The following is a 14,829-nucleotide window of genomic DNA, read 5'->3' on the forward strand; positions in this document are numbered from 1 at the left end:
CTATTCGTTTATAAGTACTGATTTCAGATGTTAGAAATAGTTTACCTATAAAACAAGGGAAAATATTTTAGCTTAGTATTTTCTTTATTCATTCAATCAAAAATGCGTATGAAAATTCTGTTATATCACACAACCTTCCATGGAAATTGAATGTTGAATAAGATTGTTTCCATACTCTCAGTGATTTGACATATAATGATGGGATCATACAATTTAAGATCAATTTAATAAGTACCATTGTAATTATATTTAAATAGTGCTAAGGAACATCTAAATCAAAGTGGGATCAGGCAATGCTTCCCAGAGAAAGCAATGCGTTAGTTGAATTTAGAGAACTGAGAAAACAAAAGAGAGTATGAAGGGAGTAACATGAAAAGGTGCACCATGTGTAAAGTCACAAAAGTGTGATACTGAAGAGTCACTTAAAATAATCTACATATTCAAAGTCAGTAGAACAAATCTGAATGTAAGACTAGAGGTCACTGTATTAGTTGCTAGGGCTGCTTCTTTAGAACAACAATCACCCCTCTTCCAGTTTCCAGTAACGTGTCCTTCATTCCATTTGAGACCTCAATCTGAACATCATATTTCTAGCAACATTCTGTTCATGATGATATATATGTATTTATTCTCTCAGATGATAGATGCTTTCTCTACAGCCATACTTGTTCCCTTCTGGGTCCTCACCAAGATCACCTTTTATTGTTCATATTTCTACAAACAGCCTTTTAAAGGCAGTTTAGGCTCTTTCTATCACACACCTCAAAACTCTCTCAGCATCTACCCACTACCCAATCCCAAAGCCACTTGCACATTTTTTGGTATTCATTGCAGCAACACCCCCCTTCTCGGTATCCAAATCTTTATTAATTTGCCAGAGCTTCTATAACAAAGTAGCACAATTGGGTGGATTAAACAATAGAATTTTATCATCACACTACTCTCAATGTTGGAAATTAAAAATCAAGGTGTTAACAGTGTTGATTGTTTTTAAAGACTGTGAGGAAAGGAGCTGTTCGATGCCTCCTTCCTTGGCTTAAAGATAGCCATATTTAAGTTCTCGTGATGTTCTCCAGATAAACGTGTCTGCATCCACATCCTTCTCTTAATAAGAAAGTCAATCACATTGGAGCAAGATTTACTCTATTTTAACTCAATTACCTTTGTAAAGAACCTATCTCCAAATAAGGTCACATTCTGAAGTTTAAGGATAAGGACACCAGCATATGAATTTTAAGAGGACACAATGGAACCATAATTATGTCTTCTGACATATCATATAACCCATAACAATCACTCTCCTGGATATCCTGAGAACATACTAAAACCTCCTTTGTAGTTAGTGCCTTTACTTGGAGCCTCTTCTTTTTTGTAAACTGTAAATGCTAAAGCACTCTAAAATTGTGCATTCAGTCCCTATCTCTCCCGTAATTTTTAAACTTGAATATGCAACTATCTAACTGATATCTCCAATTAAATATCAACTTAGTATTTATAAAACTAAATATTTAATTTTCCACAATAAGCTTAATCCTTCCTAGATATTCCCTAATTAAATGGTACCACCTTACATATTATTGTACAGAATTTGTATCTGACAGTATCCGTCACTCCTTTATTCCTCTTGCATTATTTATTGAACATTTTAATAAGTCCTACTGACTCTCCCTTTAAAACATATTGCAAATTTGGTCATTAAACCTCCCTTGTCTATCACAGTAGCCTCCTGCAAGTTCTTCCTGTTTTGGTTCTGGCCTTCAACAATCTATTCTCATGAAGCAACCCAAGTGATCTTCTCTAAATCTTACTCAAATTATATTATTCCCCTGTTGAAAATCTCTACAGTAGATTTCTATCACAGTCAGTAAAATCCAATTCCCTGGTATACTTTGGCTTAAGAGACCCTAGATGTCTTAGAAGCTGGCCGCCACCCCAAACTTCCTCCCTAAACCCATACCCGTGTAAACTTATGTCTTATAATTCTCCATGTTCATTCTGCTGAGAACTTTATACTAATCCTCAAATATTCAAAGTGCTTTTCCTTCTCTTTAGTTCCATTAATTCTTTTGTAGATGCTGATTTCAGAGATAGAAAGCACATTACATTTAAAATAATGGGAAGTGTTGTAGAACGGTATATTGAAAGTTTAATCTTCACTTATTTATTCAGTTGACAAATGTTTATCAAATACTTAACATTGTGGCACACCTTTTAGATAACATAGGCTCCCAGACATCTCAGCATGTCCACTGGTCCATTAGCAGTCAAGGTCTTTGCTGGGAGTGACACCATCAGAGGACAGAAAGTTGGTGGTGACGGAGGAAGCATCTTTTCACATCACTCTCTTACTTTTCCAGATAAGTAACCACTTGAGGTTGTAAAATGGCTGCTGATGTCATTTAATTTTTTTAATCTATTCACAACAAAAATCACATAAGTCCTGATCTTGTTCCATTTATTACTCAATGATATTGAACTTCCCTGAAGAAGTTTCCATTTAGCTAATTGACTATCACGTCTGATTATATATGCCTCTTCCTACTCAAGACACTTAAGTTTATTTGCCCTGAAAGCCAAAAATCTTTATGATACAAGGTTTCACATAAATCTTATATTAATATATACACAGAAACAGTTTTATGTTACTCAATGTCTATAAAATTAATTTTTTAGAAAATACATATCTCTCTTCTTAAAAAAGATATTTCAAAACTAGTAAATTATATTTTTATAAATCTAACTGTAATACCTTAAATAACTGGCAGTCACCACGCTGGGTCATAATTTACATATTTATAAAATGAGATTATGATAGATAATGAGTTTTTGTGAGTATCTACTGGGCTAAAATATATAAATATATGTAACACAGTTCTTGGACCAACATGGATAATCAATCTTCATTTTTTTACAAAATATCAGAGGCTTCAAATTAAGCATATCAGCATGAATCACAAGGTTATAACCCTCTGAAATGCAAAATAGCATGGTGAGAAAACAAATATTTTTATTCTGTTATTTCCATTGAAATAGACCAAAAAATTTTATTGAAAGGAAATACTAACATTATAAGAACATCTATAATTTCATTTTCTATGAAAAATTATGTTCAGATGTTATTCTTTTGCATAAATACATGTTATATATACACAATCAGAAATATATGTTCATACATATACACATAAATATATATAAAATTATATTTAATGTATCACAATTTATGTTCACAATAGCAAGAATTATTATCTCCATTTTATAGTTGAAAAACTGAGGCTCATAATATAAAATGAATTTTCCCAAAGTTACCTGTTTTTAAGTGACAGACCTGGAATTGGAATCTAAGTTTGATTTACTTAAAAGTCTCTTCATGGCCAGAAGTTTTTTAAACTTATCAGTTCTTATAAACTCAAGTGATATCATTTCCTATGTACTATAATAAAGAAATTTACACAACTGCAAAGCCTGGTTTCCACTATTAACTATTAAAAGTCTTACCTTTTGGAAACTTTCTCACAATTTGAAAGAGGAATTTTTTCTCACTCATAAAGATCTGGAAATCTCTCTTCCATCCACTGTCCCCACAGAGGGCAAAAAGCTGCATTATTATTTGAGGGTATATTTTATTTCATATGCTTATGTCTGTCCATTTTCTCCACAGTCTTCTCAATATTCCAGAAAATTATTGCTTGCATTGTAGCTCTATTTCAAAGGAATCATGATACAAGAAAAACTAAAAATTTCTCATTAGAAAAATTTATCAGAAATGAAAAGAAAAAATCTTACATCTGCATATGAAGACAGCAACTAGCCATTTTTCCAGGAAACTTTTTATCTAGTCAATTCTTTGACAGCAACATCAATAAAGAATAGTTACCATTCAGATGTTTAGCCTATCTCATTTTATTGTACCAGTATGGCCAAATATTAGTACTTGAGATTCAGAGAGGGCATTCTTGTGCTTCTTTTATATCATGATTTTAGCCTAGTAAAGCATCTCCTGAAATTATTATATTAGTTCTTAGGAAGACTGCATCTCCTACCTAACACAAGAGAAGAGCATTAAAGTTTTATACCTTGTGATGATGTGAATCAAGGAGTCCTGCAGTTGGAATGTGTCCAAAACTGACTGTTGCTTAATTAAATTCACTGGGATTTTCCACCAAATTTTAAAAGAATACCTATATTTTTTTTTTTTTAAAAAATGCCTGTTAGACCAATCACGTAACTAGGGTTAAGAAGGATGTAACAAGGGGGAAAACATAGCCTCAGGACCTTAATGGAACTACTGTCAGCTGAAAATATATACCAGCCCTGCCATTTTTTTTCAGTGAAAATGAGTTTGCCATTTATTTCTCCCATAGCAAGACATTTTTTCCTTTTATCTAATACTGAAAAGTTTTTTCTGTATAAGTGAAGTTGAATATGTAACAATTTTATCTCTAATGTAGCTATAATAACTAATTATTTATCAAATAACTTATTATTTTTTAAAATGTTTGAGCATCTATTTTGTTCCAGGTTCCATGCTATGAACGATGGATATCATAGTTATTAAAATAGAAAAAAATCAGGATAAAAACTCTGCTTGCATTGACATTATACTCTCATAGTAGAGTCAGACAAGAAAAAATGGAACCACTTAGTAAGGTAATTATAGTTAGAGGCTTCAAAAATCCACTGTCAGAAATGGACAAATCTAGAAGACACAAAATCAGTTAAGGACAGAGCTAAACTCAACAGCAATGTCAATCTACTGTATATAATTGACATCTATAGACTACTTCCTTCAACAGCAGCAGAATGCACATTCTTCCAAACTCACATGGAATATTCACCAAGCTAGACCACATTCTGGGCCATAAAACACACCTTAACAAATTTTAAAGAATAGAAATTGTACAATGTTTTCTCTCAGACTACAATGGAATTAAATTAGAAATCAATTATAGGAAGATAGCTGAGAAATACCAAAACATTTGAGGAATAAACAAAACAATTCTAAATGACATGGGGTCAGGGAATAAACCTCAAGAAAAATTTTTAAATATTTTAAACTCAATGAAAGTGAAAACAAAACTTATCAAAATTTGTAGGATACAGTGAAAAGTAGAGATGATGGCCTTTTATTCATTAAATAGTTGTTAAGCATTTACTCTGTTCCAAGTCTATTCTCTGTACTTGGAAATGCGGTGGTGAACAAAACAGACACTGCCTCTACCACATAGAATTTATGTTCTAATTAGAAGAGACAGAGAATAAACAAGCAAATTGGATAATCAGATAATGAAGATACTTAAAGAAAATGTAACAGAGTGATGTGATTGAGAGTAATTCAAGGAGATAGAGAATGGCTTCACTTCGGTGGTTAAAGAAGACAGTGGGGATAATGGCCCAGCCATAGGAAGGTCTAGAGGAAGAGTATTTGGGGAATAAAGAAGAACTAGTTCAAAGGCTCGTGGGCAAAAAGGAGGGCATTGCAACTGGAGTTAGTGAACATGAGAAGGAATGATGTAAGATAATTCAAGAAGGCACATGTTTGAGAAGGGGTACAACTGGGCAGAGCCTGATAAGCCAAGAAAAGGCCAATTATAATTTCATGTAAATTTAGTTAAACAGATAGCTTTCTCTCTACTGATCAGTTTAGCTTAGTTCCTCTAATGAATGCTTTTACCTGAGAAAAAAATTGTAGAAATTAAAATCTAAAAAGCCACAAAGAGGCAAAGTGGAGGTCAATGCTGTCGACTACACCAGAGTCCACCAAAGAGAGCAACCTGCCAGGAAGCAAATGCAAGCTCCAAGGAAAGAGGATTGCTTGAGTAGACATGTTTTATTTTGCTTTGTCCTGATTTTAATCGGAGCTTAATCACTTGTAAGTTTAAGGTTGCTTGGTGATCTTTGAGTTATAAAGAAGAGAGTCGTTAATGGTACTCATCCAAGTCAGATAAAAACCCCCTTCCCCTGTATGAGAACTCCCCTCTGGTGAGTTTACTCATAACCTTTAGCTCAGTGTCTCCTTTCCTGGACATAGTTAAGTAAATGCTGTAAATTCGTGCTCTTGGGTCTTCCTTGAGCACATAATCTAGAGTGGCCCCCTGCCATCTAAGTCACCACCACATCACACCTTTCACTTTTTTCAGCACTTTTTTCTCTCGGTGTGGCTTGTTTATATGTTTACTGATTGGTTGCCTGTCTCCCTCCACTAGAAAGTGCTATGTGGTATGTGTCATTTTAAGATGTGTGCTGATACTGTAGTGTTTAAGAGTGCAAGTTCTAAAGCCAAACTACGTGGGTTCAAGTCCCACCCCAGGCATTTTCTAGTTCTGTGACCTCTGGTAAATTATTTACATTTTCCAAGCTTCAGTTAATTCTTCTGGAAAGCATGAGTAACATTATCTATTTCGTAAGGTTCTTATAGGGATTAAATAATAACTTGCTTTTGTAGCACCAGCGAAGTTGTAATAAGTGGCAACAGTTCTAATACAATTACCAAGTATTGTACTGCAGATTTATTCTTATTTGTCATAAAAATTTTATCAAATGTTGGGGGGCTTCCTGAACCTGATTTTAACTTTGGAGGCATTCACATTTTTAAGGTGAATTGTTTAGAGAGTGAATCTCATTCATCTTGTATTAATTTGGGGGCGTTACTCTCCGAAACTCTTCTGAAAATTCCTCATGACCTCCTAATATAATAGCTATGTAGGGGTGAGTAACAAGTATATATTATAGAGTTTTTTTAAGTCAGAGAGAATGGAATGCTGATGGAGAAATGAGGGAAGCAACAAAGACAGGGACATTTGTTGAAAACCCACTGAGTAACAAGCACTGTCCTGGATACTTTCCATACAATGTCTCATCTGGTGCTTAAAACAACCCTATGAAATAGGGGCTACTATTTCACCGTACATATGAGCTAAGATTAATATAAGATCTTGAGACCTTATGAAATACATCCAATGTTACATAACCTAATGAGGTAGAGTTTAATACTAGTTCTGTTAGTTCCAGGGAAAAGTTATCTGACACAGTATTGGTCATACAGGGAGCTGCCTTTTTCACCCAAGGCACCAAGGCAAGATCCACAGAGGTCCTGACCCAGACAGAATGAAGCTCTTGCTAGTTCCAGAAAAGATATAAACCAAAATAATTGGTAATAAAAGATCTACAAGGATTATTTATTTAATCCTGATAATATCTCTATTATTCCCCTTTAACTCAAACTTAAAGAGGCATGGTTTGCCAAAGCTCACACTCTAATGACAAAACTAAGTTTGGATCTCAGAACTATCTTACTCAGTGACTATTCTCTTAACTACTATTATATATTAAACTCTACCACCCATTCCTCCAAAACATACATATAATAATAATACATAAAGCCTCTTTCACACCGTAAAATCACGAAAAAAAAAATGTTCTCAATATGAATGACTAGGTGATATTATAATAATAATGAATTTTAGTGCAAATAATTCAGCAAGAATAGATGATAGATCTTCCCCTTGGAAGTACAGAAAGAAAAAAAGAGACCAGATGGAGCAAAAGATTAAAAAGTATAGAAAGAGAAGATGGAGAATAAATACCAAAAACATCTTTATTTTCCCAGAATACTATAATTTTGTTTTGTAATTGCAAAGGTAGTAAGCTTGCATTGCATGATTTATGAAGAAATGAGAGTTTCATGATTCTCATAGCATCTGCTATGCAAGATAATCCCTAGGAAATGCCTTAATAAGGTGATCCATTCGTAGGCTGAGGACACAAACGTAATCTGTAGCACTGTTATTCAAAGCGTCTGCATAAATCACCTGCTTAGAAACATCTTGATAATTTGTTTAGAATGCAGAGATGCCAATCCAGTAACAGTCCTGTTGAATTAGAATCTCTAGAGCTGTATCCTGGGAATGTGCATTTTAACAAGAATTCCAAATAATTCTGAAAGTACACCAAAGTCTGACAACTAAAATGGCACTCAGTAAATCTAAATGGTATATTTTTAAATAATAAGTAATTTTCTGCCTGGGATTTTCTCAAAGGGCTTGTATGCCAACATCAACATACTTTTACATATAGTGTTCACTTGTCCCTGAACCATAGAAATTATGTGGTTTTCTCTTTGCCATTTAAAAAACTAAGTCATTGTATACTGCTGTGATTATTTCTCTGTTGAAGTCACCTTTTGATCCAGAGCTTCTTCACAGCGTTTTTCACCTCTGCGTTTCGGAGGGTGTAGATTAAAGGGTTTAACATGGGAGTTATCATGGTATAAAACACAGCCACAGCTTTATCAATGGAAAAGGTGATCGCTGGACACAGGTACACAAATAAGCAAGGCACAAAGAATAGAATGACCATGGTGATGTGGGAGACACAGGTGGAGAGGGCTTTGCGTCTCCCCTCCAAGCTATAGGCCCTTAGGGAGTGTAAGATGACCACATAGGAGACCATCAAAAGGAGGAAGTTTAACAAGCGGATAAACCCACTATTGGCAGCAACAAAAAGACCAAGGGTATGAGTGTCCATGCAGACGAGTTTCAACAAAGGGTTCAAGTCGCACATGAAGTGATCTATGACATTGGGGCCACAGAAGGGCAGCCAGACTGTGAAGAGGATCTGAATGGTCGCGTGGACAAAGGCTCCAGCCCAGGCCACTCCCACAAGAAGGCTGCACACCTGTCGACTCATGATGGTCGTGTAGTGCAGGGGTTTGCAGATGGCCACATAGTGGTCATAGGCCATGACCGTGAGAAGGATGATCTCAGCAGCACCAAAAAGATGCTCAGCGAAGACTTGAGTCATGCATCCCCTAAAAGAGATGTTTTTTCTCACAGTGAGGGTGTCAGCTAGCATTTTAGGGGCCATGGAGGAAGAAGAGCAGCCGTCTATCAGGGATAGGTAAGACAGGAAGAAGAACATGGGGCAGCCCAGGGCCCTGCTGGTGCTGACGGTGATCATGATGAGCAGGTTGCCTGCCAAGGTGACCAAGTAGACCATTAAGAAAACAACAAAGGAAAATTTCTGAAGCTCCACATTTTGAGTCAGGCCCAGGAGGATGAATTCTGTCAAGTTATTCATCCTTTCCATCAACTCAATTCAGGGGACAAGTGACTTCCCTGAAAAGACAGTCACAGTCATCCTCAGTCATGACACCTCTACTTAAGGAATAAATATCTTCATGGAGTGCCTTATTTTCTTTTCTTCCACAAAAGGCAAAAGCAAGCACAAAACCATAACAGTTGTGGGGTTTTGGTATATTCGTACAAGTAACAGTATAAGGGGTATTTATTTTGTTCTTTATAATTCACTCATGTGCTTTTAATTTTTGATGATAAAAATGCAAACTTTTAAAATCAGAAAAGAAAAATATCATATATCAAGTTTTAAGAGCCAATCCATGATGTGACCATATAGGTGGCACATTCATAAATACCCAAATATGCATGTATTTTATCCCCAAAATGGTTGGGCATATTTACCAGTGAAAAATCTGATTTGTTCTATTCACTTAAGTCATACAAAAAGGCTCAAAGACATGAAGATTCTTGCATGAGTGATACCTGTTCCTACCTGGCCTGTCTGGAAGCTTCTCCACTTCCTCAAAACTGAAAAGTGATGCTGCTACCTCCCCCAACCTCAGAGAATGTGGCAAATGTCCACTATAGCACCTGCCACATTGTCTCACATGCATATCTCTTTATTCATCAATGTGGGCCCCTGAAGGCAAAAATATGCTTTACTACAATTGTAATCTTATTCATATCTGTATCCCCAGTGCTGGCCAAAAAGGAAACACTCATAAAACATTGACTGAGAGAGGGAGAAGAAAAAAAAGAAAGAAAGCAAATGGGAGAGAAAGAAAGGAGAAAGGGAGAATTAGAAATGCATTAAAAAGCAAAGAAAGAAAAATGGGCTTAAAATCCCAAGACTTAGTTTGGAGTTCAGGATCTACCCCTTATTAACTATATAACATTAATTCATTTTATCTCCCTTTGCTTCAATTTTTCATCTGTTAGAAGGGTAAGTACACCTGTATTTAAGATTGTTGTGAATATTAAATCATTTTAAGCATTATTATTGTTGTTGTTGGATGGTCTTTATTTTCTCATGGCTTTATCACTAAAGAAAACCTTCAAAATTCTCTCCAAACATCTCCAAAAGGCAAGGATTCTGAAATTGTAAGCTACCCAATTGAAGAGAACAAGGTTAAATGTCAAAAAGGAAGGTCCTCAGATTTTTTTTAAAGGTTTTTGAAGCAAGCTATTAAAAGAATCTTTAACATAAAGATTTAATTATTGTTCAGTTTGCTTACTTTTATGGGAATTCATTTCATTATTCATTTCATTAATTCATTTGCTAATATTTCATATTCCAAAACATTAAAAATAATGTAGTCCTTCTAATTTCAACTCTTAACAATTAAATGCAGAGTTTTCTGGGAAACAGGAAACTTTAAGCTCAGCTCATTATTCAAATAAAGGCTTTGTAGATCTATTCATTTTTGTATCTGTAGTGCTGGCCAATATTAGGCATTTTAAAGCATTTGGTGAGAGAGTGAGAAAAGAGATGTGGCAAGAGAAAGAGAGGAGAAGAGAAGAAAAAGAAAAAGGAGAAAAGGTAAAACAAAGAAAGGAAAAGAGGAAAAGGAGGAGGAAAATGGGCACATTACAGAGCCATCTAAGAAAGACATTTTTCAGGCAGATGTGTTGTAACATTTCCAACAAGTGTTGCCCTTGAATTCCGAACTTTTTATCAAACACCTTTGTTGATTGTGGCCCTTAGGATCGACATCACAAAAAATACTGACATATAAGAATCAGGTTGTTCTTACATACAAATTGGTCAGAAAAAAAGTTTCTATTGCCCAGCTCAGTACTGAGGATTTTAAACTACTGACTTGTCATCAGTTGGTCCCTTACAGGCTCAGCAATACTTAAAATAAACCCCATCAGGGTTTTCTTCAGTCTAAGTTGTGTGCAACCAGAATCATGATCATGTTAATTTACTGTAAAAAAAAAAAAAAAAGTGTTTCCAGAAAAGAAAGCCCTGAAGTAAAATCAAAAAGAAGAAAGTCATGTCTCTCCTATATACCAGTGCTCACCACATCCTGTCTAGGACTTCTCATCCTGGCCTGCCTTGTTCAAATAATAAACTAGCCCAGAAAGAAGACACATTCACTTTGTATTTAAAAGGAATTTGGGTTTGGGAGGAGGGGGGAGATTTCAGCAGCTCTTTTCCATTTCTATTTCTATGGGATTCATAGATGTCTATAATTTTTTTTAATATATGTATAGAATTTAGTCTGCTAGGCCCTAAGAACATGGTTGCCATTTCTAACACTAGAAAAGTAAATCCAATTATGAAAATCAGCAGTGGATTAAAGATCCTCTGGATGAGAAATGTCCTGAAGCCAGTTCTCCCAAGCCTTTTTTCAGAGCATCTATACTCAGCGCAAAGTTAGATATTTTGGTCTTGGGGACTCATCCTTCCTCCTCCCATCTTTTCACTAAACTCCCCGGTTTTACCCAGAGGAGGTCAGGGAGAGACACTGCCTTTGTGGTTTACTCACCAAAATGTCCTCACAGCCCTGCCTTCTCAAATCCTTCAGTTCTCACCGTATAGAGACACCAGTTTTCTGCAAGTGGGTGACTTACTTCTGTGCTATTTCCTCAAGGGAAGAGTAATTAACTTTCGTAGACTTTGCCAAAGTAGCAACCAAATGCTTCTCCCTTCTGGCTACAGCCCTTCCAACTAGAGAATGACATTTTTGACAATGATTAGAATTCATCTACAAGAATGAGAGAAGCATCAGGCTACAGTCAGAACGTGGATTCTTCATTTCTGGTTTTTTTTTTTTTAATGGAATATCTGAAATGTACCAGGCAGCTTTGTTCAATAATAAAAATGACAGCAACTAACTATCAAGTGCTATAGGCCAGGCCCTACGTTAAACACACATATGTGAGGTATGCTTCATGATGAGCACCATTGTTATTCCCATTTTACATTGAGGAAAATGAGTAATTTACACGGGATCAGAATTGAGTAGTGGCAGAACTGAAATTTAAATACAAACCTGTCTCCAAAGCCTAGATAATGTCTTTGCCCTCATGATGCAAGAATTCAACTATTAAAAAAAAAAAAGAACAGTGAGCACTGTGAAAAGGGACATATATATCTTTATGTCATTTGGACATGGCTTAAAGTAGGGTGGAGGTGGAAATGCTCAGGTAAAGTATTCTTTTAAAAGTGATATTAAAGTTGAAGTCAAAAAAAAAAAAACTACACAAGGCCTAGATTAGATAAATTAAGTGAGGGCTTGGGAAGGTTAAAAGGTTTCAGAATGGATCTGGACTATATCATTTGGTGAATAGTGAAGAGGGTACCTGTGTGAGCCCACCAATGCATTGGTAATTCCATCCTCTTATGAGCTAACTCCAATCAATTGTACTTTTGCAAATATCATCTTCAAGTATATTATATGCTTTCCTTGTCACTGTCAGTTAGCTGGAAATTACTGCAGCCGAAGAGTTAAAATGCACTGAGCAACTGAAAAACCCAGTGATAACTGATTCACTCAGATGTGAACAAAGACAGCTTAAAGCACATAGCTGTCCAGGAAGCACAGACCTGGTTTCTATCCTAAGCTGGGGTATCATATTTTCTTACCTTGAATGAGCTATTTAAGCTTTCTTAGCCTGTTTTTATCATCCTCATTGCTTTAAAGAATAAATAGAAATAATTTTTTAATATTAATAAAGGCAGCCGTATTTTTCCCTTTTTTAGTTGTATTAGGTAGAATTATTACAGTTTGACTGCACATTATATTGCATATAAATACATATACACAGTATAATACACATTATTTTAGTTTACATATATGTACTGATTATTGTTTCTAAGAACAGATTAGAGCTTTCGCTTTTTAAACTTGTATAGTTATCAAAGGAATAAAGCCAACTACAAAACAAGAATCAACAGAATGTAGTAATCCAATCATAAAGGACAGTCAAATGTGCTTACACATATTCAAGAGATCAATCATCTTAGTTATAAATAATAAGTAGCTCATCTGTGTCCTTATTATTATTATTATTATTATTATTATTATTATTATTATTATTACTATTTAGATTCCTCATATAAATGATGTCATATGGCATTTTTCTTTCTTTTTCCAGCCCTCTTCAATTAGAATGACAATCTTCAGGTCCATCCATATTGCTGCAAATGGCATTATTTTATTCTTTTTTATGAAGGCAGCCATCTTCTTACTAACTTAAAAAAAAAAAACAAGATCTCAAACTCAAGATGAAATTTCCACTAAAATTTTGAGAATCTGTTTTCAAGTGACTGAAGAAACGTACCTTGTCAAACACTCTTCAGGAATGATTTCCCATCACACAACAACTAGCATGGTTGCCCTGTCTCCCAGGAGCTGCTTGTTCTGCAAGCCCCCAGTACTAAAGTCTGCAGTTGATGTATCTTGGGGTACAATTTTGGGGGTTCAAACGATGCTTGTGTTGGTGCTTCAGAGCTGATGTTGGTTGGTAGATTTCTAGGTAATTCCACATTTCAGTGTTACTGACAGGCTGTTGTAAAGACTAGAACACAAATCTAGACATACATATGCCAACTATTTCCTGAGTAGAATCAAGGTTATGTGGTGTTCAGGATTACTAGATAGCGCCAAATTTGTTTCCAAAGTAGCTGTATCAATACATACTTCCAGCAGCAATGTAAAAGACATCTATTGGTTCCTGTTCTCTACATTACATAGTAATCTTAAACTTCCTAATTTTTGCAAATTACATGGATACAGAGTGTTATCTCATTGTGGGTTTGATAGGCATTTCTATACTTATGAATTGATTATCACGTCACATGTTTATTCTTCACATCAGTCTTTCGCTGAAATGCCTGCTCATGTCTTTGGACTATTTTCCACTTGTCTTTTTATTTTCAGTTGGTAGAAGTTTGTTAAGCATGCTAAACAGTAATCCTTTATGATTTAAAGTCTTGCAAAGATTTTCTAGTTGAGGCTTGTCTTTTCACTTATTTTAAGGTTTTCTTACTAACAGCAGTTCATAATTTAAATATTGATGTTTATATGCTTTTTCTTTATGAAAAAAAGTATTTTGTGTTTCCTTTAAAAAATTCATATACTTCAAAGTCACAAACATACTCACCTCTTTTTTCTTCCAAAGTACTTGATGTTTGGCTTTTGATATTTAAATGCTAAAACTAACACAAACTATGAAATCTTTGTCAAGCCCAAGTCTTCAAAAATATACTCCAGGTTTCTTCTAGAAGATTTATACTTTTTACTCTTTTCTTTTGGTCTGTAATTCATCTCAAATTAATTTTTATGTACTTTGAATTACAAGCTCAGGTTTATTACTATCAATATGATTATCCACTATCACAGCATCTTTTGTTGAAAAGATTTTCCTTTCCCCATAGCTGCACTAGCAGCTTTTTGTGCAGCTCAATTAACCATATACGTGCTGGCCTATTTCTGGACTCTATATTCTGTTCCATATATCTGTCGGCTTACTTCTTGTTGATATCACACTGTCTTGGTCACTGCATATTTATATTAAGTCTCAAAATCAGATAGTGTAAAATTTCAAGGTAGAGCTCTTATACATAATTGATTATATTTTTTCTTAAGTATTTTCACTTTTATCTAATGTAAGCAGTGCTTTTCAATTTAATTTTTCAATATTTTTATTCTTGATGCAGAGGCATAGTTTGTTTTTATGTGTTGAACTTTTATATAGCAATATAGCTACATTCACTTATTAGTAATGGCTTCTCTACGTACAAAAC

General features: G+C 34.9%; 1 protein-coding gene across 1 annotated transcript; it reads right to left on the reverse strand.

The window, feature by feature from the left end:
• Positions 1 to 8,172: 8,172 nt before the first annotated feature.
• On the reverse strand, positions 8,173 to 9,084 carry LOC105076421 (olfactory receptor 4C12-like). The gene has a single exon (XM_010964516.2). The coding sequence runs from the start codon at positions 9,082 to 9,084 to the stop codon at positions 8,173 to 8,175; it is 912 nt and encodes a 303-aa protein (XP_010962818.2).
• Positions 9,085 to 14,829: the final 5,745 nt, after the last annotated feature.

The sequence above is a fragment of the Camelus bactrianus genome, chromosome 10 (assembly GCF_048773025.1).
Source record: "Camelus bactrianus isolate YW-2024 breed Bactrian camel chromosome 10, ASM4877302v1, whole genome shotgun sequence".
Lineage (NCBI taxonomy): Eukaryota > Metazoa > Chordata > Mammalia > Artiodactyla > Camelidae > Camelus > Camelus bactrianus.

What these genes read in the sequence shown, in the direction of transcription:
- LOC105076421 (XM_010964516.2), bottom strand. Translation starts at nt 9,084, where the DNA reads ATGGAAAGGATGAATAACTTGACAGAATTCATCCTCCTGGGCCTGACT.